General features: G+C 30.2%; 1 protein-coding gene across 1 annotated transcript in view; it reads right to left on the reverse strand.

Moving 5' to 3' along the window:
* The window catches only part of nompC (no mechanoreceptor potential C), a 98,389-nt gene that overhangs the window by 9,557 nt on the left and 62,871 nt on the right, over positions 1-25,961 (reverse strand). Inside the window, exons 30-45 of the mRNA XM_080178214.1 lie at positions 25,559-25,648; positions 24,841-24,891; positions 24,354-24,461; positions 23,807-23,938; positions 23,437-23,533; positions 16,795-16,886; positions 15,709-15,770; positions 14,055-14,129; positions 12,987-13,066; positions 12,319-12,390; positions 11,858-11,930; positions 7,832-7,927; positions 7,310-7,411; positions 6,882-6,987; positions 6,185-6,248; positions 5,472-5,519 (exon numbers count right to left, since the gene is read on the reverse strand). Of these exons, the coding sequence (XP_080034340.1) occupies positions 5,472-5,519; positions 6,185-6,248; positions 6,882-6,987; positions 7,310-7,411; positions 7,832-7,927; positions 11,858-11,930; positions 12,319-12,390; positions 12,987-13,066; positions 14,055-14,129; positions 15,709-15,770; positions 16,795-16,886; positions 23,437-23,533; positions 23,807-23,938; positions 24,354-24,461; positions 24,841-24,891; positions 25,559-25,648 (1,348 nt within the window). The remainder of the gene's footprint in view (positions 1-5,471; positions 5,520-6,184; positions 6,249-6,881; positions 6,988-7,309; positions 7,412-7,831; positions 7,928-11,857; positions 11,931-12,318; positions 12,391-12,986; positions 13,067-14,054; positions 14,130-15,708; positions 15,771-16,794; positions 16,887-23,436; positions 23,534-23,806; positions 23,939-24,353; positions 24,462-24,840; positions 24,892-25,558; positions 25,649-25,961) is intronic.

Here is a 25,961-nt window from a genome sequence, read left to right on the forward strand (position 1 = left end):
ATAGTAAAATGGCCGATAAATTGATGTACAACCCCAATGGTGATACACAAAATAGCCTTCTGTAGATTACGGTTAATGCATAAAACGTTTGGACACTCAACTTAATGAAGCAACCAATCATAATTCAATAAATTCCCCAAAGTTGTTTGAATAAGAAAACACTATTTTAAAACTTTAAGAATTAGTGTAAAAAAACAGCCTACAGCCTAATGTCCCCTCCCTTCCTAGTTAACACATCTACTCTTAAGGGGAGTTTCGTCGTATTTTTACAGTATCTTTTCCCCTATTTCTAGCTCCTGCGGGGCCGATTGCCTAACCCTGCAAGGCAAGCACCTAACCCAACCTAAAATAACCTATAAAAACCGCTGTGAAAATACGACGAAACGCTCCTTAAGAGGCATTGCCACGAAAGGGACTATACCCCATTTTGCTTATTCTATTTTATTTAATTTCATATTAAGTCATAGTCTAGCTCAAAGTGTCATGGTTGACGTCAAAAAAAAAGTATATAAAGGAGGAATGCGAGGAGAAGTGGGAAAGGACACCTCTAAAAAAGAGATGCATTTTTATGACGTCACACATGATACTTTAATCTTTCTCACATTTATTATACTCCCTCTCAAAACAGTCTAAAACCTGCCTATTTAGCCTGTAATTAAAAGACTGACACATTTAATACATAATGAGAAACAAATAACATTCTAATTATAGAGTAGCTTTGATTCTAATAATAAAACAAGGATGACAACATCTATAAGTAGCGAAGCACAAAAAATTCATGGGAAGGACAAACAGACAAACTAAATTATAGAGACTATGTTCATATGTTGATAAATATGCTATAATTCTTAGAAATCACGAAACCTTTCTGATATAAATAAAAAAAATGTAGGAATAGTCCCTTTCGTGGCAACGCTCCTTAAGTGGCAATTCGTCGTATTTTAAAATGACTTTTTAGAGGTTATTTTAGGTTAGGTTATATTGGGTTAGGTTAAATCCCCACAGGGTTAGGCAATTGGACCCGCAGGGTTAGAGCCTCCGCCGCAGGGGCTAGAAATAGGAAAAAAGCTGCTGTTCGTTGCCACAAAAGGGACTATACCCAAAAATCTTCTATAGCAGCCGAGGACATTGCCTTTCCCCCATAGCGTTATGGAAGGACTGACTGACGGACAGACAAAGTGAATTATAGAGTAGCTTTGCTACTAAAAAAACATACACTAAACCACTCTCAATCAAACGGTAAAAGATTAAAAATTTTCAAAGGAATATTTGGGTATAGTCCCTTTTATGGCAACGCCTCTTAAGGGGCCATTCTTTGTTTTTTTAAGTAGCTTTTCTCCTCTTTCTTGCCCCTCCGGAGGCTTTAACCCTATGTGGCAATCACCTAACCCAATATAACCTTACCTAACCTAAAAAAAACTATCAAAAGCCATTTTAAAAATACGACGAATCGCCCCTTAAAAGGTCGTTGCCATGAAAGAGACTATTCCCGAATATTTCACATGCAGTGTTTGTTATCTTTCCAGTATGGCTTCGAAACCGATTAATATCCGCTGGATTAGAACCGGTTCTTACTTAGCCATACTGAAAACTCATGTATAGCATCGTATTACAGACAATTTTGCACGAATATTAAAGTAAAAATCATAATATTTTAATTGCTAACTAAACTGGTTTCAATCTTATAATTTTTCTTTTTAATATCTGCGAAAAGCTGTCTATAATACAATGCCATAAATAACTATAAAGGAAAAGTATCTTGAGTTGAAATATCCCTTTTTGATTAATTTATAAAACCATGCAATATTAAATTTATTCTACTTCATAGAAGTTTGTTAGAATTGTCCTTTCGATTTCAAACTTTACATGATGATTCCTATGGAATAATGATTCTTAGGACAACAAGGTACACTATTATAAGTAAAATACTAAAATGAAAGTATAACCTTTTTCTGTGTTCTGTATTTATGCAATTTTGCAATAAATTTATGCACAATTTTGTTTAGACTTACAAATAAATGATTTTCAAAGTATCGACCCTCTTCAAGAGTTATTGTTTGTTTGTTATTTCTTCTGATTTTAGAGCTTTGCTTTTATGGATATTGTCATCCTTGTTTATAATAAAAATGTTTGATTAGCAAGAATTACATTATACATAAAAGTGAAGCCTATCAAATCAAATTATATGGTTCCAATAATCTACATATGGAGAGACAAATATTGAGGGATCTAAAAGGATAAGACAATGGCATATAAATAGATGTATATCCCCAATGATGATACACATAATTACCCACTTCAATAGATTACAATCAGTGGTCTCCTATGTTGTCAACGAATAAGAAAACATTATAAAAAAAACTTTGGGGACCAGCCCAATGTCCCCTCCCTCCCTGGATACCTAATCTAAAAGTTTCATGTATTCCCGTAATGAAAAGTTCTAATGTTAAATTATTAGAGTAATTAGCGCATTAACATTAAACCTCAAGTGCTACAGGGTGATTCAAGAAAGTTTATGAAATTTACCAAAGAGAGAGGGGTCAATGGGCTGTTTATTACACTAGTCCCTAAATTTTTCTTATTATTTGACTTAAAAACTTTGGGGACTGAATTGCTAAATTTTGATTTGTTGGTTTATTGAGTTGAGTGTTTAAACTTTTGAACCACTAATTTTAATCTAAAGTTGGTATAATTTTGTGTGTAATCATTGGGATGTACAACAATTTATCGGCCATTGTCTTATCCCTTTAGATCCCTGGAAATTTAAACTTGATTATTTCATGGAATCAATGGTTAACAAAAGTGTCAAAATAGAGTAATTTTTATTATTTGTGAAAATTTGTCTGTATATATACAATACAATGCCATACTTGATTTATCAGTATGGCTAAGAGCGGCTCTAATCCAGCGGATATTAATCGAATTCATAGTGGAAACTATGTTCTAGTTGTAGCCTTAAACCTGCCCTGATATTTATAGAATGATCTATACAGCCGTTTGCAAGATCTTGCTGGTCATGATATATACGGCCGGCTTAAAATAGTCCAAAATTGGGGGGGGGGGGACCTTTTTAGAATCACCCTGTAGTTTATTATATAAGGGATCTAAAGGGATAAGACTATTGCTGATAATTTGATGTACATTGTACATCCCCAATGATGATACACAAAATTACCCCTTGTGTAGATTACATTTATTGGTTCGAACATTTGGACAATCAACTTAATAAATCAACCAATCAAAATTCAATAAAAAGTTTTTAAGCTTAAGAATAAGAAAACGTTATCATAAGACTTTGGGAACTAGTGAAATTAATAGCCAAATGTCCCCTCCCTCTCTAATACTATATATGTTTATGTACAATTTCAAGGCCAAAAATATATTTGACTTTCTCAGAAATTAAATATAAGAACACAGGGAGGGGACATTTGGATGTTTATTTAGCTAGTACCCAAAGTTTTATAATCACGTTTTCTTACTCGTTGATTTAACAACTTTGGGGACTTCGAGTTTGAATTTTGATTGGTTGAACATCAAGTTAAGTGTCCAAACGTTTAAACCACTGTTTGTAATCTTCAGAAAAGGGTTAATTTTGTGTATCATCATTTGTCGGCCATTGTCTTATCCCTTTAGATCCCTGCATAAACCTGTTATTTTTCATTACAGTTCTTAATTGATCAAATCAAATACTTTCCCCCAAATATGCATTAATATTGATGAATCTAGCATGTAACTAATAATCTGTAATTAAAGAAAAAGAATAGAGGGGGCAGGGGTCAATATTAGCCAATAGTGTCAGAAATATTAATAAACATCCAACTGGCTACAAAAGAGCAGAAAGCATTTTCTAGCAGACAAAGAATGGCCCCACCACTGGAACTAGGTAGTTCTGGTTTATACATCTATTCTTATACATTTTTTATTTTGAAGACAACAATTTAAATTAGAGTTTGAAAATCCCAGTTTATCATAACAAACTGCCTAATTGTTATAGAAATTATCAAAGTTTGAAATCTAATAGACAATTCTAACAAGTTTAAATCAACTAGAATAGCTAAGGACGGGCCGACCCTAATAATAAAAAAGCTTAGCTTTTAACAACACTGAAATCACTCAGAAAGGACAAAAACAATAAAAAAAATAGTGCAACAAACAGTCAGTTTAATAGCATTAATTTACCTGGCTTTGAAACCAAACTTAGATATCATAAATCATATTTAATTGTTTCTCGAATAGATTTGGATATGAATTTTATCAATAAAGTGATACTTAGAAACTCCTAGTGCTCCTAGTATCTAGGGAATCTGTATTTAAAAAAGAGCTTAAAACCAACCCAAGACTTAAATCTGAAAATTAAATAGCCTAAAACCATCACGGTACACAGGTGAAGCTTACCAAAAATATAAAACCCAATCAGCTCAGTAGTTATTGATATCTCTAGCTTCAGACAAAAAAACCTTACTATATTATATAATAGGTTTTAATGTAATCTAACTTTTTATATATTTCTAATTTATGACAAAAGACAATTATTAAATAGGAATAGTACTGAAAACAACACACACAAAAACACACATCTAAAAAAAGAAATGAACAGCACATCTAGTCAAAAAATGATAATTTAGTTCACACAGCAGTTTTAACCTTCTATGTCTCTGTTCCCTTGAAATTAAAGTTGTTATTAGTTTTTCATATGGATTATAACAAATATATTAGTTGATACATTTAAAGGAAAGGTTAATACATATATTTATATACAATATTGATGGTTATATCTAGTAGATTGATTGATATTATCAAGGATTAAATCAAGGATTAATCAAAGTGTATATCATTTGAGGAATCAAATGATTTAATTAAGGATCAAATCAAGGATTAAATTAATTATTAAATCAATGATCAAATTAAGGATCAAATCAAGGATCAAATCAAGAATCAAATCAAGAATCAAATCAAGAAACAAATCAAGGATCAAATCAAGAATAAAATCAAGGATCATATCAAAGATCAAATCAAGGATCAACATAAGGATGAAATCAAGTATCAATTAAAGGATCAAATTAAGGATCATTTCAAGGATCAAATAAAGGATCAAATCAAGGATGAAATCATGGATCAAATCAAAGATCAAATCAAGGATCAAATCAAGGATTGATTTAAGAATCAATTTTAGGATCTATTGATAAAAAAATGAAGGACTACTGTATAAATCAGTCAATTTAAAGTCAAAAGATGTATTTATTGGTATTTTATCAATTGTTTAATCAAATTTATGTTAGTATATTTTGTACAATTTTGTTAGTACTTTATATTTAAGATTATGTTTATAATCCGATGAAGACTTTTTCTTCTGATATCATATATACATTGATTTAATATATAATATTATTGGCAGCTATTAGCTATTATATTTATATTTTTGTTTTTGTTATATACATAAAACATTGATATAAAATGTACATATATGATACCAAATTCTATTCCTTCATACTGAACTATATTGCCGGCACCTTTTCTTCCTGATAGATTGATAATAAAATAATTAGTTGCATAAGTTATCAATTGATAGGTATAATTTTCTAGAACAGTTAGGCTCTAAGGATAGATTACAAGATAAAAGGTTACAAAAAAATATAAAAAAAGTTAAATTAATAGATTGATTCAGCAATTCTATTTATTATTTTGATCAAAATATCTATAAGCTATTAATAAACTGATATTCTTAGAAAATTTTTTTTATAAATAATATGTTTGTTTATTGTAGATTGACCTACAGATGAATCTGAAGATTGATATACTGGGTTAAAAACAGTAATCTTTTGAAAATAATCTAAGAATCAATCTATGAAATTGAAATATTAGTTTAGGTTTGATCTAAACAAAGGTTTATATTATAATATAAAGATAAAGATATAAGGATAAATAGTTGGATTAATTATTGAATTTCAAAGAACAATTTAAAGTTTTTCTAAAATAAAAATCAAAAATAAGGAATTGTAAATATATTTTTAAAAATCCTTAATATACTTTTTAACAATATAATGAAAGAGTTAGATCCAGCTAAATAAATGATCATTTAGCTGGATCTAACAAAGTTAGTACCTTGTTTTCATTGTAATAGGTGTCTAATAAATGATTATTTTTAAAAAGTATATTTAATAGATATTGAGACTTTTGTTTTTACCTGTGTATTGTGTTATTATGTTAGCACAAGCATTCTCCTCATTTTCATCTGTCCATTCATCTTCCTAAATAGATAGAGAGATAGATAGGTTGATAGATGGATTGATTAATTAATAGATATATGGATAGATTGACAGATAGATTGATAGATAGATTAATTGATAGATACATTGTTACATAACTTGATTGATGGATAAATTAATAGATAGATTGATAAATAGATTTATAGATATATTGATAGATAGATATATTAATGGATAGATTAATAGATAGATTGATAGATATATTGATAGATAGATTGATAGATAGATTGATAGATAGATTGATAGATAGATTGATAGATAGATTGATAGATAGATTGATAGATAGATTGATAGATAGATTGATAGATAGATTGATAGATAGATTGATAGATAGATTGATAGATAGATTGATAGATAGATTGATAGATAGATTGATAGATAGATTGATAGATAGATTGATAGATAGATTGATAGATAGATTGATTGATAAAATGATAGATAAATAAGATAGATAGATAGATAGATATATGTTTAATGTTTATTCTGTTTATTATCATAGAAAGGAGTATTCATAGCTGTTATCAGCATGGTGATTGATAAATAGAATAATAGATATAGATTAATAGGTACCTTGATAGATTGATTGATAGATAGATAGATAGCTATATGTTTAACCTGTTTAGTATCATAGAAAGGAGTATTCATAGCTGTTATAAGCATGGTGAACCCAACAAGAAAGAGACTCAACACTGTCATAAACTTTGCCAGATCAACAATCAAACTAAAAAAAAATATATTATATAAGGGTTATATGGTAGATTTAGTGGTTTTTAGTAGTAATATTGAACTTTATTTATCTAAGCTCAGATGTTTCTAAATTCATTTTTATTAATGGTGGCACTTAGCTGTAACTTTTAAATTTTTGCATTTATTGGCTCTTTCTTTTTGGAGGGTTGTTGTATCCTTTCCCACAACAGTTATATATCTTCCTAGGACCTATAAGAAGCTACCCTAAAATGAAGAACAATATAAATTTAGCAGTTGTCGGTAGAAACAAACAAACAAACATCATGTTACTTTATTAAGGATTTTAATTTGATTACCTGGAAATGATGATAGCCCAAGGTCCAAAAAGATAATGGAAAGACAGATAGTCTAGCACCAGGACACATGCTATTAGAAATGCCAAGGCAAGGAACTGGTTTCTAAAATAGATAATTTGTCAGCAACATTAACTTAAGTATTTTGATCGATGGATCAATTGATATATCAATCAATGGATCAATTGATGGATTAATTAATTGATCAATCAATGGATTAATTAATGTATCAATAGATTGATCAATTGATGGATCAATTGATGGATCAATTGATGGATCAATCACTGGATCAATCAATCGATTAATCAATGGATCATTTAATGGATCAATCAATGGATCAATCAAAGAATCAATTGATGAATCATAAGATGAATCTATCTCTGGATCAATTAATGAATTAATTTATGGATCAATTTATGGATCAGTTGCTGGATCAATTAATGGATCAATCGATGAATCACTTGAACACTTAATCGATAGAGCAAAGGGTTGATCAATTAATGAAGCAATATATTTTATAGATACCTGATAAATAGCATAACATTGTAGTAAGATGGATCCAAAAAGAAGAGAATCAGATGAATCATTACAGAAATTGCTCCAAGGAAAACCATAACTGGCCTGAAAAAAAAAATAAAAATTATATCTTAACACAAAAGTAATGGTATCTTTATGTATGTGCCTGTACCAAAGGATTGCTCTAACCACTGAACCAATTTGCAATGGAGATTTTCAATTTAGGTCCAATTTTGGGTAAGGGTAGCACCACACTTACAAAATACATCACTCCTGCACTCCCCCCCCCCTCCAACTAAAAAAATACCTTTCTTTTTGAAACTAAAACAAAAAAATAAGGGTGGTCTTTTAAAATATTTGGCCTCCAGATGTAAAATCCATCATAATAGACTGAAAGATTGTGGCTTTTAGTATTTGGAGCTTTCTATTTAAGGGAATAATAAACTAGCCTAAAACCTTAAAATACCATATAAAAACAAACCAATTTTTAAATCTTTTGCTTGTTTTAAGTCAACCTAATATACTTAAATTAACTTGTATTTAATAGCAAAGTTTTATATCTATTATGTGTTATTACACAGGGATCTAAAAGGAAAAGCCAATGACCGATAATTTGGTGTTCATCCCCAATGATGATACACAAAATTACCCCTTCTGTTGTTTAAAATTAGTGGTTGAAACGTTAAAACACTCATCTTGATTAACTAACTAATCAATTTTTGATAAAGTCCCCAAAGTTGTTAAGCCAACATATAAGAAAATATTATTATAAAACTTTAGGGACTAGTTTATTAAACAGACCATTATCCCCTCTCTCTCTTTTCAGTTATTACACCTAATAAAATCAAAATAAAACAAGTAATGTTTTTTTTTACATAATATATTAGGTAAATTGAATGTTTCTGCTTTTTAACAAATTTTATTAATTTTGTTTTTATTGACCTCCATTAAGCACCTAACTGTGCTTAGTAATAAGATGTGCCTTTTTTGGGCCAAGGCATTACACCTACTCTAATGAATAATGTTGTTCACCTGACATAGCAACAGTAGGAACCATGTTTGCCGTCTTTAGTTATGACGTGTAAATTAAATTGTAAATGGTCCCCATAACATTTAAGATGGACTAACTAACAAAAAAGAATTTTTAAAATTTTGAGTTCCTTATTTTTTAGTAATAATGTAAAAACAAATATATAAACTAAAAACTCCAGGTATCTTAAGGGATTAGAAAATGGCCGATAAATTCATGTACTTCCCCAATGATGATACAAAAATATTTGTGGATTAAAATTAGGGGCTGAAACGTTTAATTTAATTTAATGACCTAATTAATCAAATTTTAATAAAAGTCCACAAAGTTGACAAATTAACTAAGTTTTTTTTAAAACTTTGATCTGTACGTTCAGCCGTTTGGCAGCTAGCAGCCTTTAAAATTTATAGATTTTTGGAAATATTGCTTACCAGCAATATTTTACCGTAAAATGCAGTAGATCCAAGTTTTTAAAAAAACTTAGAGGACTAATTTAATAACACCCCAATAAACACCAATAAACTAAAAACTCACTTTGCTTTATTAGAATCATAAAAAAGCAAGGATGCCAACATTCATAAGTAGCATAGCAACATGAAGCTAATAATGTCGATATTACAGAAAAACCAGGAAGGGAGGAGACATTGGGGGTCCTACCCCAAACGTAGGAGTCCCAAACGTCGGAGTGGACAAACGCAAGAGTCCCAAACGCAGGAGTCCCAAATGTCAGAGTGGACAAACGTAGGAGTGGGACAAACGTCGGAGTGGACAAACGTCGGAGTAGACATTGCTTAAGTAAAACCTAGGAGTGTCTGCTATTTTAAAAATAAGACAATTTTAAAAAAAAATTATACCCCTGTCTACAAAAAATTCAAATTGAAAAAAAATCTAAATTAAAAAAAAAATTCAAAGTTAAAAAAAATTCAAAATTAAAAAAAAAATTAATAATGAAAAAAAATTCAAAATGAAAAAAAAAAAAAAATTAAAAAAAAAAAAATTTGGGACTCCTGTGTTTGTCCACTCCGACGTTTGTCCCAAAAATCCTGCGTTTGTCCACTCCGACGTTTATCCAACTCCTGCGTTTGTCCCACTCCGACGTTTGGGACTCCTGCGTTTGTCCACTCCGATGTTTTTCCACTCCTACGTTTGGGACTCCTACGTTTGGCGTGGAACCGACATTGGGCTGTTTACACTAGACCTCAAAAACATTTTCTTATTCGTTGGCTTAACAACTTTTATAAATTTTGCTGGTTCAATTATTTGAGTATCCAAACATTTCAACCACTAATCGTAATCCACAGATGGTGTTTTATATGTATCATAATTGGAGATGTGCATCAATTTATAAGCCATTGTATTATCCATTTAGATCCCTGAAAAGTTTACAACCTCGCATGTAGAGATTGTAAACTGTTTTTTTTCTACTCACACCCAATTTCAATATTAAAATATCAGCTTTTATTCACCATATTAAAATTATATTGCTTTTTGTATATAGTAGCAAAGCTGCTTGATAAGCAGTACTAGTGGTAATCTCCAACTAACAACCATTGTATTAGATAAATAAACAGCTATCAGACAACCAACTCTTTGATTACATGACATTTGCCTGGAAGTCTTAACTTTGCATAGTAATGAGTTGTGCCTGTTTTGAGTCAAGACATTACCCCTACTCTAACTATTAATGTCGCACACCTGACATTTTTAACTTCTTTAGAATTGACGCGGTGTTAAGCCGAGATTCGATCCTATCACCTCTCCAGCATAAAAATAGCCAAAAACCATCCCAAGATCTGTGTAAAGCTGCCCTCATATTGGATAACTAAAATAACTATTCTTCACTAGAGGCCTCTTGGTGCAAAGCCGCTAGTGTAATATATAAAGGGTGTGCAAAAAAAATGCGGACATTTTTTAAATTAAAATTGCGCGGCTTGTGTTAATAGTAGAAAATTCTTATGCATATCGTTAGAACCGTTATGAACTCTAGTTTTTGAAAATATAAGAACGAATCCTGTGCTACGTATAGTTAGAGAGCTACGTTGTACAATGTTCCTATTGCCTTAAAACTTAACTTGCGAGTAAATTATCAAATATCAAAGTATAAAAAGATTGAATAAAAAAATTGCAAAACAAGTTTATTTTTTATTTTCAAACAATGAATTCAAGAAAAATTATAAAATTAACTAATTTATTAACAAACTAACAACAAACAAAGAAGTTAACAAACTAACCACAAACAAAGAAGTAATGAATAACTAATAATCATTTTTAAAGATTTGATCTCCATTTTTCTGTATTATTGCCTTTGCTCTTGCTGGTATAGAATGAATAAGCTTTTTGTACAAATCTTTGTCAGCATCAATTTCTTTCCAGGCGGAAATTATTTCCTTTCATAGATCCTTAAGTGTATTTGTATTTTTAGATGCTATCCTAGCTTTAATAATGGCCCATACATTTTCTATAGGCCAAAAATCTGCCATCTTTGGAGCTTGGATATCAGGATTGATCCTGGTTTTGAAGCTACACTTTACAGCATCCAATGCAACTTTACCTCGATGTATTGTAGCGCCATCGTCTTGCCAGATGGCATCTCCATCTGGATAAAGCTTTTTAACGGCAGGTTTGGCCTTCTTTTTAACCAAGATTTGTATGACAAATAAATACAAATATTTAAGAAGCTTTAAAAATAGGTTTATTTTTTTTCAATATTTTTTTTAATTTTCTGGTTTACTCGCAATTCAAGTTTTAAGGCAATAGGAACATTTCACCACGTAGCTCCCAAACTATACGTAGCACAGGATCCGTTCTTATATTTCCAAAAACTAGAGTTCATAACGGTTCTAACGATATGCATAAGAATTTTTTACTATTAACACAAGCCGCGCAATTTTAATTTTAAAAACGTCCGCATTTTTTTGCACACCCTTTACATAGAAACATTCCTATTGTAGCTGATATATAAATATACATATAATTGGGAGAAGGAAAGAGATGTAGATTTTTACCTCAATTTTGCCAAGCTAGCTCTGGATTCTCCCATTGATGTTAGTTCCGCTAATAGCAGCCCAGACAGCCATACTAGGAAATAGATATTTATCGTATTATAGACAGCTTTCCGCGGATAATAAAATAAAAAATTCTATGATTAAAGCCAGTTTTGTTAGATCCAAGTTTCTGAATGCCTAGGCTAACAAAACAGGTATTAATTTTATAATTTTTTTTTTAATATTCATGGAAAAGTGTTTTCAGTATGGCTGAGAACCGGTTTTAATCCAGCGGATATTAAATGATTTCGAAGCTATACTGACAATAGATTAATAGATTAGCAATGGATATAGAATACACGAGGATATATTGACAGGGAAAATTTATCATTAATTTAGGTTGCTTATAAGGACTCAATTTATTGGTCAGTTCGTCCATCCAGTATGAGGAAAGGGATGGGATACTGTGAAATAAATCTTACCTAGCGTAAACCATTCATACCACGTGGGTATTAAGGACTGGCGGTCTTGGATGGAGTCTATTGGTATACAGGCTAGAATAGATGGATAGTTGGATAGATAGTTGGTTAAATAGATACGTAGCAAATATATATCAGGATATGTGGTCTTAAATTGAATAAATTGGTATACAAGCTAAAATAGATAGATAGTTGATTAAACAGATATATAAATAGATGGATAGATTAAATTGAATCTATTGGAATACAGACTAAAATTGATAGATAGTTGGTAAGATATATATATAGCTAGTTAGAGGAAAAACAATAAAATTTAAAAAAAAAGGTGGCAACCTTTACATATATAACAAAAATACAAACAAACAAAAAAAAATAAGTTAATTAAAGAGTAGCAACTCTACTGGAAAGGAAATTAGATCATAGGATCTACAGGGATAAGACAATGGCCTATTAATTGATGTACCTCCCCATTTATGATATAGAAAATTACCCCTTTTTTGGGAACTCAATTTGGAAACTCAACTTTATGAACCAACCAATAAAATATCAACAAAAGTCCCAGAGGTTATTAATCCAAGAAATAAGAGAACGTCAGCATAAGACTTTGGGGACTAGTGTAATAAACAGTCCAATGTTCTCTCCCCCCCCCTTTATTTATTTAGATAGATCACCTGTTATAACGACCAGTAACATCCAGTAGATATGTGAGACAACCCGACATAAAAACTTTATAAAGGGGATCTTGTTCACCCTAAAAATAGATTGATAGTTAGATAGTAGTTAGATAGCAGATAGATAGATAGATAGATAGATAGATAGATAGATAGATAGATAGATAGATAGATAGATAGATAGATAGATAGATAGATAGATAGATAGATAGATAGATAGATAGATAGATAGATAGATAGATAGATAGATAGATAGATAGATAGATAGATAGATAGATAGATAGATAGATATATAGATAGATATATAGATAGATAGATAGTTAGATAGATAGATAGATAAATAGATAGATAGATAGATGGATAGATAGATAGATAGATAGATAAATAGATAGATAGATAGATAGATAGATAGATAGATAAAGAGATAGATGGATAGATAGAATAGATAGATAGATAGAAAGATAGATATATTGTATATAGATGGATGGAAAGATAGATAGATAGATGGATAGATATATAGCTTACTTGATGTCAATAGGCAAGGAGAAGAATATCCATATTGGCGGACATAAACACATAGATAGATAGATAGTTAAATAGATAGATAGATATTGCTTACTTGATATCAATAGGCAAGGAGAAGAATATCCATATTGGCGGACAGAAAAACATAGATAGATAGATAGTTTAATATATAGATAGATGGATATATTGATAGATGGATAGACAGATAGATAGATATAGCTTACTTGATGTCAATAGGCAAGGAGAAGAATATCCATATTGGCGGACAGAAAAACATAGATAGATAGGTATATTGATAGATAGATAGACAGATATATAGATAGATGAATATATAGCTTAATTGATGTCAATAGGCAAGGAGAAGAATATCCATATTGGCGGACAGAAACACAGAAACACATAGATAGATAGATAGATATAGATAGATAGATAGATATATAGCTTACTTGATGTCAATAGGCAAGGAGAAGAATATCCATATTGGCAGACAGAAAAACATAGATAGATAGATATATAGATAGATGGATAGATAGATAGACTTACTTGATGTCAATAGGCAAGGAGAAGAATATCCATATTGGGGGACAGAAAAACATTGCTGTTACTAATAGTATCATTCTAAAAATATAAAATATGTGGTACACAGATAAATAGATCAATTAAGTTAAAGGGTGTCTAAAAAAAACCAATCGCTTCTCTCTTTTCAATATAAACCCTTCAGTTTTGGTCAAAACTAACAAAAAATGACCCAAATTATGTCCAAGCAATGACAATGAGAAAACACTATTGAATTTTGATTTCTACTCACCTCTTCTGAGCACTACAGCTCGAGTCCTAGCCCTTGTGGAAAATTTTTCTCTACGTGGAAAGTGCACATTTTATTAAAAATTAAGACACTATTGTCTTCTTTTAAAAAGAATAAACTGTCTAAAGTACATGAAATCTTGTAGATAGACCCCATAATGTTTAGAATTTTTATTGAGCATGTAAAGACCTTTCTATAAACGCCTTAACCAGATTTCTGACTCAATCCTTGCCAATTTGGCATCAAAAAGACAAACCCATCAAACATTGAGACATGACTGGTCTGTCTTTAAAAAAGAATAAGAAACCGTCTTAAGTGCTTACAATCTTGTAGATAGAACCCATAATGTTTAGAATTTTTGATGGAGCATGTAAAGACCTTTCTATAGACACCTTAATCAGGTTTTTAACACAATCTGAGCCATTTTACATCAAAAAGAAATTTCTATCAAACATCAAAAACTAGAGAGACCCGACATGTGTAAATGTTTGAGGGATCTGTCTTTTTTATGCCAAATTGGCTAGAACTGTGTTAGAAACCTGGTTAAGGTGTCTATAGAAAGGTCTTTACATGCTCCATCAAAAATTATAAACATTATGGTGTCTTTCTACAAGATTTTAAGTACATAAGACGATTTGTTGATTTTTAATTCTCCACAAGGGCTAGGACTCGAGCTGTAGTGCTCAGGAGAGGTTAGTAGAAATCAAAATTCAATAGTGCTTTCTCATTGTCATTGCTTTGAGATGATTTGGGTCATTTTTTGTTAGTTTTTGACTAAAACTGTAGGGTTTATATTGAAAAGAGTGAAGCGATTGGTTTTTTTTAAAACACCCTTTATATCCTGTCTATGGATATAATATAAAGCAGTAAGGTTTTGTTGTATGTAGCGAAGGATGTCGCTAACCGCTCAACCGATCTGGTTCCACTTTACAGTGAAGCTTCTTATAGGTCCAGTGAAGGTTTTTAACTGTTTGGGGGGAAGGTATCTCCGCATTCAAATAAAAAAATAATCTAAAATTTAAAATGGGGAAGGCTCGACTTTGCCTATCCAGCCCTAAGTGTCCCTGTAGGTGCGTAACCGCTAGTCCTTAAATATAAAGAAACAGGATCTCTGTCTGTCTGTTTGTTTGTACCAAAGAATCTTGCTAACCGCTGAACTGATACGATTCTCCTTCTAAATGTAGCTTCTAATAGATCCTGGGAAGGCTTAAAACTATTTTGGGGTAGGATACCACCACCCTCCCCAAAGAAATTGCCAAATACTACGAAACTAGCGCCGCCTTGACGCTAGTTGATATATATTCTAATAGATAGATAGATAGATAGATAATTAGATAAAGACATAATAGATAGATGAAAAAATAAAGGAATAATAAATAGATGGATAAATACCTTATCCCACTGCCAACCCAAGCATTTCCCCCTCTCCATAGCTCATTCAAATACGATTGAACCTGAAAAAAAATATTCGGGTATAGTCCCTTTCGTGGCAACGCCCCTTAAGTGGCGTTTCGTCGTAATTTTACAGCAGCCTTTTATAGGTTATCTTAGGTTAGGTTAGGTTATATTGGGTTAGGTGATTGTCCCGCAAGGGCTAGAAATAGGAGAAAAGCTACTGTGAAAATACAACGAAACGCCCCTCACGAGGATGGGACTATACCCAAATATGAAATATAGTTAACTTTTATAACATTGGATAGTAAATCCTACTGGTACCCAAAGTTGATTATAAACTTGCCTCAAAATCATGGGTACTTTTGCTAAATTGTGAACGGTTGATAAATGATCTCAAAGGGATAAGATAATTGCCGATAAATTGATGTACATCTTTAATAATTATAAACAAAATTATCTCTTCTGTAGATTAAAATTTGTGGTTGAATCGTTTGAACATTCAACTTAATGAACCAACCAATAAAAACCAAGTCCCAGAAGTTGTTATGCCAACGAATTAGAAAATTTAAAAATATTGGGGACTAATGCCATAAACAGCCCATTGTCCCCTCTCTCTCTCTGTTGGTTGATACTAGATTCAATAAATGATTATAACCTACAGAAAAAGGGTAATTTTGTATGTTATAATTGTATGAATAAACTCACCGCTGCATTGCTGACCACCGTCTTCTGATCGCATTCAATCAAAATGTCCCAAAAAAGGGGGTAATTTTATTGGTTATCATTGTAAATAAACTCACCGCTGCATTGCTAACCACCGTTTTCTGATCGCACTCAATCAAAATATCCAAAAAAGGGGGTAATTTTATTGGTTATCATTGTAAATAAACTCACCGCTGCATTGCTAACCACCGTCTTCTGGACGCATTCAATCAAAATGTCCCAAAATAGGGGGTAAATTTATTGGTTATCATTGTAAATAAACTCACCGCTGCATTGCTAACCACCGTTTTCTGATCGCACTCAATCAAAATATCCAAAAAAGGGGGTAATTTTATTGGTTATTATTGTAAATAAACTCACCGCTGCATTGCTAACCACCGTCTTCTGATCGCATTCAATCAAAATGTCCAAAAAAGGAATCTTTCTTCTGTCAGTAGCTTGTAATAGTTTTCCTATTTTGAAAAAAAAATACATTAAAAACTTTTTAGTAGGGTATAGTACAAAATTTAAAAAATCACACTTTTTAAAACATGAAAAAAAAACCTCTATTATATTTATAAAATGTATACAATGCTATCCATAATAGTTTATCTATTGTGTTTTAGACGGTTTTCCGTGGATATTAACATAAAAAATTATTAAGATTAAAACCAGTTTTGTTACCCCCAAAGGTCTAAAGGGTTAGCAAAGCTTGTATTAATTTTAGTATTTTTATTTTAATATTTGTAGAAAATTGCATGTAATATGATGCTATATATGATGTTTCAGTATGGCTCAGAACCCAGATCTAATCCTGCAAATATTAATCGGTTTCAAGGCCATACTGGAAAACATCTTAAATCTTGACCATGCAAATGCATTTTTCCCCAAAAAGAAAAAATTTGAATTATAAAAAAGAAAATCTGAAGAAAACTAATTATGGATAGCTGGCTGTATATGTTAAGTTAAAACCTTTATTACAATAAAAAGTGTATATTTTATCAACTATAAAAAAATTTCAACAAAAAAACTTTGAAAAAATTAGGATTAAGTCTGAAATGCGAAATTTGGTCCTTTTTTCAATAACTTTAAAGGCACATTGATGATAAATTTATTTACCCCTTTTGTAGATAAGATAAAACTACTCGATATCAAGGTTATCAAGTCCCCAAAGTTTTTAAGCAATAGATAAGAAACAAATGATTATGAAACTATGGGTACTAGTGTAATTAACAGCCCAATGTCCCCTCCCTCCCTTACAAATACTTTACTTCGTATCTCAAACTTAATCCAAAAAATCTTTTAAAAATCTATAAAACATGTCTTGAACTATTTACAGTATTATTTAATTTTTCCAGTATGGCTTCGAAACCGATCAATATCCGCTGGATTAGAACCGGTTCTAAGATATACTAAAAAAATATCGCATTGTATTACAGAAAATTTTCCATGATTATTAAAATAAAAATCATAAAATTTACACCAGTTTTGCTATCTTGGGCCTTCAACCCCTATGGGATAACAAAACTTGTTTATTATTATGATTTTTCATTTTAATATCCGCGAAAAACTGTCTATAAAACGATGCGATAAATAACAAATCATCTATTCCTAAAACTAAACTCTAAATTACCAAGCAGTCTAAAAGCTCATTTTAAAAAAATAACACAAATATAAAAGTTTTTTTTTTCATTACAGTATAAGGACAGTGCAGGGATCTAAAGGGATAAGACAATGGCCGATAAATTGATGTACATCCCCAGTAATGATACACAAAATAACCCCTTCTCAAGATTACAATTAGTAGTTGGAACGTTTGGACACTCAATGTAATGAACCAACCAATTAAAATTAGATATAGTTCCCAAATTTATTAATAAAACTTTGGAGACTAGTGCAATAAACAGCCCAATGTCCCCTTCCTATAATTAATTATAGGATGTACATAAATTTATCAGACATTGTCTTATCCCTTTAAATCTCTAAGCAATTGTCCTCTACCTCCCTGATACATATATTATCTAAAATATATTATTGTCTTTAATAAAATTATTTACACATATTTTTAATTTATTAAAACTTTTAATTTTATTAAATTCATTTTTATCTGGCTGATATTAAAATTAAAAATCTATTTTCTTAAATTTCTAATAACTAATGATGATATATTCGGTAATTCATTTATTCTGTTTATAATGTTTTTCTTTTTGGAAAAATAGTTCAATACCTTAAAAATATTTTCCCCCTTACTAGTATTAATCGATATATTATGACTTAGATGTTGCACCAGAATTTAATGCACTCTGATAAAGTAATACTCACAGCTGGCTAAAATAACAATACTCCCCTCCAGTCCCTTTACCCTATCCCCTTCTCCCCTCCTACTGGATGAACTTACTGACAAATGAAGAAAAAAGCCTATATCTGGTATGGCTTCAAGACTGATTAATATCTGCAGGATAAGAACCGGTTCTCAGCCATACCGAAAAATTATTTACAGCATCTTATTACAGACAATTTTTCATGAATAATAAAATAAATAACAGTTTTGTTAGCCCAGACTTTCGGCTTATAAATTTCCATTTTAATATCCACAGAAAGCTGTCTATAATAGTTATTATAGTTAGGCTACGCTTGCAAAATTATTTGTTTGTTTTGGTTATGAAAAAAAGTGGCTAAGCATGTTAACAAACAAACACTAGAACTAAACCAATGGATATAAGATATATATGGATATATTGACAGGGGAAAATTTGTTGTCAATTTAAGAACCCTCCTCTAATATGTAGTTTTGAACCTTTCCAGAAACTACCATGTGAGGGAGAACTGTATCTTTTCTGCGGTTAGCGAGATCTTTTGGTACACACACACAGATCCTGTTACTTTTATATATTTACATTGAAGAATAACCAAAACCACCACCCAACACAATCTTTAATTATTGACTTAACTAAAAGCTTTCTTCACACTTAAACAACCTGTTAAGCCTAAGCACTTTGAGTTGACATTATATTTATGTCGACTAATATAGCATAAAATCAAAGTGGTCATAGATGACATATTTTAAATATACTGTTAATCTAATAATATAATACTAGCTGCTTCGCCCCTTGTAGCTAGGGATAGATGAAGAAATGAAAATAGCCTAAAACATCTAACAGCTTAAATCTAATAATCCAAGAATTATGTAAAGCCTTTCTGAAATGGAGAACCAAATCGATTCAGTGGTTGTCAAAATCTTAAGCTACAATAAAAAAAAACCTTATTACTTTATCATATATCTAGTTTATTCGTAAAGTACTCTCTATGGAAGGGCGTGGGAGGCCAGGATAATAGCCTAAAACCACCCCAAGACATTTATATAGCTTCCTTGAAAAGTAAATACAATTCAGACAAATATTTTCTGAGATCTTTAACTTTAGACAAAAAAAATCTTACTACTTTATGTTATAGGATATATGTTGATAGAATAATAGCAAAATAGTTTAACAGAGTGGAAATACAGTATACACTGTAAAAAATGTTTCAGTTTAAAATACTTTTTTGGTACTTTTGTAAGTGATTATAAACATATCAAAAACGGCTTGATCAATTTAGTAGTCAAGAAGTCTAAAATTTTACAAAAAATGTTCTTCTCCTAATATATAAAGTAGTACATTTTTTTTGTATCTATGCAATCAAAGGGCTAGTTGTCTATTGGATGTTACTTAGCCTTATAGCCAGGGGTTTTAGAGATTAACTTCACATAGCAAGTGGATGATGCTCTGGATTATCTAGATGATCAGTTAAATCAAAAGAGAATCATGCCCTAACAAATATTTTAATATATAGATTCATTTAGTTTAAATTATCTTTATCTACAATTGTCGTCTTTTTGATTGCAAAACCTTTGCAACTAATTTTATTACACAACATATTTTCCACACTTAGAAAGTAAATATTTAGTTATGACATTGTTTCATGATCAAGATTAACAACAATTTATTTAATATTAAGATGCATGGATATTAAGGGATAAGACAATAGACAATAAATTGAAATAAATCCCCAATGAGAGTGTACAAGATACCCAGATACCAGTAAAATCACTGGTTGAAAATCATGGACACTACTAATTGTGAATTAACCAATCAAAATTAAGTACCAAAATCATTTGAGTGAATGAAATAGATAACATGGTTATAAAACTTTGGGTACCAGTGTAATTAACAGTCCATTGTCCCCTCTGTCCCTGGACATGATATAAGCTAAGGATTTTAAAAACTAAAAGCTGGCTAAATCTTCTACAACATTTATATTCTAATTTTCTACTTTTAACTTTATGCTAAAAATTTACTACATTATTTTTGTATTTTAATCAAACAGTGTTTATTTACATGTGTTTTATAAATGCATATTTACAATATCAAATTTACCAAACTAAAAATTGTCCTTTAAAATTTACCAACAACAAACTGTATTTCATAAAAGAATATAAATACATATTTTTTTTGTCTTGAAAGTAAAGGTACCAAAATTGTTACCAGAGAGTTCTCAATACATTAAGTAAAGAATAATGTAAGAGGTTTACTCACAAACAACATATGATTTTTTAATATTTATTTAGACATTACAAATTGTTTTAAGCATGTTTGCTCACTTTAGATGTCATTGTAAAACATGCTAAAAACAATAAATAATGTCTGAATTAATAAGTAAAATTAATATTTAGTTGGGATTTAAACTCTTATATGATAAATATTTTTGATGTATTTTTGTGGTTGGTTATGATTGGCTTGGATGTCACATAGCCACTTTTAGAATATTGTTCTGTAAGATTGTACTCAAAAAAGAAAATCATTACTCTATTTAAGTTTCTGCTCTACACACAGAGAAGTGAAAGAGATTGAAAAAGAGTCAAAAGAGAAATTCACCCTATGTTTAATCACTCATTTGAATGGGGTTGTTGCATGAAGTGTATTTTTTTTATTCAATTGTATAAACTACAATTACAGGGTATATATTTGAATTTTTACCTTATTGTTTTCAAATTATGAAGACTTGAAAATCATATTCTTGTGATTTATGCAACTGAAATGTCTATCTTAGTTGATGACTATTTTTGTGGTCCCTGATTGTGTTTTATATATTGTAATACAAATAATATATGTTAGACAGTATTATTTCAACTTATGCTTGCAACAATTTTTATGAAAATGTGACTTTTATCATCACAAATAAAACATTTTTTGACATAACACAAAAACCAACTGGTTAATTTAATGTTAATTTTCCCTTTTCTTATCTTCATGGAATAACCTATATTTATCATATCCTACTATCACAACTTCAAGTACATGAACTCATTAAATGCACTTCATGCAGCTATCCCTTTATTTATTTACATCTTATCAAAAATCAGTAACATAGGGTGAAAAATTGGTCTATCCCTGAAATAGGAATTTGATTATTTTTTTTAATTGGAAATTTTATTTTATTATTTTTTAATAAGTATATATTTCAGGGTTAAACCAATCCATTAAAGAGAGAAGAAAATATGTTTGTGTCTGAGTTTTGTTTCAATTTTATTGTTACCAGTCATCTCTCTGTTACCCCCTCCACCATCAACATTCATGTCAACTGGGCTGTCTTAACCAAGTAGCAAAAATAAGTTTTAGCATTCATTGATTATATTTTTGCAAAAAAAAGGCGTAACATAATAATATTAGCGCTAAATTTTTAATGAGCAAAATTTTGTTAAAACATTAAAAATTACAATTTTCATCAAATAATAAGCTGCAAGTTTCTAAATAAAGTGCTGTTCAGTTTCTAGCTATTAAATTGATAACTCATTATAATTTGTAATATAACATTTGTCCCTTGAATTTTTTTATTTTCTGTGTTAGATAAAAATTAGATGAATATATAATCAGTATCTACAAAATTAATTAAGGGAACAGGCCATGATGCGATCCAGACATGGGAATGACAACAAACAACTGGAGAAACTAGAAATCTTACATTAAACATATGACATCTGATATCTATTATCTGACATCTGATCTCTGACATCTGATCTCTGACATCTGATCTCTGATATCTATTATCTGACATCTGATCTCTGACATCTGATCTCTGACATCTGAAATCTGATGTCTGACATCTGAAATCTGACATCTGAATTCTGAAATCCTTATTCTAATATCTGACATTAGAAATCTGACATCTGAAATCTGACACCTGACCTCTGACGTCTCAAATCTGTCATAATTTGTATTAAAGAATTCATATTTGAGGCAATTTTTTACAGTGTAAATCATTGACATGACCTTATCTGGATAAAGATAATATGCATATTTTGAGGAGCTTTGATGTTATGCTCCATTGATATTATTTCTCACCCAACACTGACTCAATCCAGGATTCTGGGGACACAGGGAAAAGTTTAGACTATGGTATATGAAAAATCCTGGATTTTGATTAGAAAATTTCTCACATAATTATATTTTCTAAATCTTAGATATAAAAGAGCATTAAGATATCAGTTTAATTAATTCTTTCAATTAACAATGACACTTAAATCCATTAATCAGCAAAGCATCAAACAGCTTATTCAACACATATTATTACTTTTTTGGACGATAAGAATAGGACCATGAAATCTTAATACTCTTTTATTTCTCAAATAAAACTTTAGAAAAGCATTAGTGGAACATTTTAGGGGGTTAATTTTTAGTGCATAATTATTACTATACATTTGCAGAAATCCTGTATTTATATATGACAGCTTCCTTATTTACAAAAGTTTAATTGAATAGAAGAAAATATGTTTTAAAGAAAATATTTTTTAAAAGATTGCCCCTAAAAAATTTTATGAAAAAACCTCTAATACAAATACTGGAACAAGGATGAGAACATTTAACATTGGGTTTCAATAAAAAGATCTCTTTAGGTTTAGTGATTAAGAATCTTTGTCTACCCTGCTCAAAGCTTTGTCTTGGCAGAATAAGTTCTCAATAAAAGAACTTATTATTTTAATATTACCTGCAGATTCACTGCTAGAAGCAATGGAGACAAAATCATTGCACAGATTCTCACAGAATGCACTGGCCTGCTCAAGATCCCTTGCTCTTTCTTTTTCCTAAATAGATAAGTTTATGAGTAGAAAAGAATATTTAATAGAGGAATCAATAGACTGATCAATTGATGGATCAATAGATAGATAATCAGATCAAGTAATAAAGTATGATAGATGGATTGATAGACAGATTAATATTGGATCAATATTAGATTTGGATAATTGATAAATGGATATATTTTGATTGGAATAATTATTGATAAATTAAAGTGAATGTGTTAGAAAGTTGGATTATTAGATTGATGAGTGTAAGCTAAATATAAATATAAATCTTACCTTAAAAGACAGTTCTGTATAAATAGCAGACATCTTGGCTGCCAAATCCACAGGAGCAGGTGAATGTGTAATAAAATCTTCTATAGGTTGGTTGGCTGCTCCCTTACCACATGCCATCAGGTTGAAGATAAACTAAAATGACAAAAATATATAAAATTACATAAATCTCTCTATTGTTAATTTTACTAACTTTACTAAATTTTTTCCATATATTTTTCTTCTAATAATAACACCCCTAGATTTAAATCAATCTATACATAAATCAATCTATAAAGCAATTTTTTAATCAAGTTATCAATCAATATACCAATACATCACTTAATCACCTGTTTAATCTACAATCTAACAATTAATCTATCAATCAATTTATAAATAAATCTAATAATCTAAAGATAATTGTATTAATAAATGTTTTATACTATTTATTAATCAATTTATCAATCAATATTTCAGCAACCTTTCAATTTCTCTAACAAGTTGATTAACCAATCAATCCATTAGTCAATCTGTCTATCATTATATTTCCAATGAATATAAATTAACTTACCCTCCTGTCATCAAGCAGATTATAGCTGTCATGTCTCTCTCTGAGTAGATAGTATAATACTTGAGTATGACCTTCACTGGCTGCATACCATAATGGAATTCTTCCATTCTGAAATATAAGTCATTTCAAATTCTGCAACTCTGTCTTTCTCTCGTATTTTCTAGCTTTCAAAGTAAATCAAGACAGGATTAATAGTTATTTCTCGCCTGTACAATTATGTAAAATTATGAATCAAGATGCTGAAGGTATTGGCTAAAAAAACTGGTTTTATTCTTATGTTTGTACATTTTTATATTTATAGAAAACTGGATATGATATGATGCTAGACATACTTTTTTTTAGTATGGCTGAGAACTGGTATTAATCCACTTGATATCAATTAGTTTTGGAGTGATACAGGATATCATTTTCTCCACTCTAGTTCTAAGAAACTTCATATTTATTATCAAATTATAAAAACTACATGGTAAAAGATGTTGAATACTACCTTTGTTTTGTCCTCTGGACTGGCCCCACTTTCAACTAACAGCTTGGCAACCTGTGAAAAAAGTTTTAATTCTAAAAAGTATAATTATCAATTGTTCATAACTCATTCTGTCATTATAACAAAATAGTAAAAATATGTAGAATTTGATTATATAATTATCTAAATATACATCTAACTATAAATATATCAATAAATCTACACATTAATCAGCCAATCAATATTCAACAATTCATCCCTTTTTATCAAACTCTCTTTCAATCTGTCTATTTATTCTTTGATTTATCCATATTTTCCAGATAGTCAGTTTGTATTGCATAATAAAGAACAGTAACAACTTGGTATCTATCTATCCAACTAGCTATCAATCTGTCTATCTATCTATACCTCAAGAAAGCCAGTTAGTGTTGCATATTAAAGAACATTAACAACTTGGTATCTATCTATCCAATTATCTATCAATCTAGCTATCTATCTAAAACTATCTATCTATACATCAAGATATCCAGCTTGGGCTGCATAATGAAGGGCAGTAACAACTTGGTATCCATCTATCCAACTAGCTATCAATCTATCTATCTAAATTGCTTGGAACTATCTGTCCATACCTCAAGAAAGCCAGTTAGTATTGCATATTGAAAAACAGTAACAACTTGGTATCTATCTATCCAATTATCTATCAATCTATCTATCTAAATTGGTTGGAACTATCTATCCATACCTCAAGATAGCCAGCTTGGGCTGCATAATGGAGGGCTGTCCACCCCTCCTTATCAGCAATGTTCAAATCTGCACCTTGACCAATTAGAACCTGAACAAAAAATTTCAAATTTATTAAATAGTTTTTAAGAATTCAGAAATGTTTCTTAAAGTGTGTTTTTCAATCTGTAGATTTAATTTCATAAAGATTCCTGTAACAAAAAGGTATAGGTAATATTGTATCCTTGTTTATTTAAAAATATTGTTCAAGATGATATTATTGATTTTTAAGAACTCTTTAATCTCATGAAGACTTTACACATCTTGTTATAAATCAAACTGTTATTCTAACTTTATGTTTATACCAGAACTTTAACATAATAAACTTTCAGCTTCTATATGCTTTCTTTCTATCTATCATCTAT

This window comes from Acartia tonsa, chromosome 12 (genome assembly GCF_053477335.1).
Source record: "Acartia tonsa isolate MP-2025a chromosome 12, ASM5347733v1, whole genome shotgun sequence".
Classification (NCBI taxonomy): Eukaryota; Metazoa; Arthropoda; class Copepoda; order Calanoida; family Acartiidae; genus Acartia; species Acartia tonsa.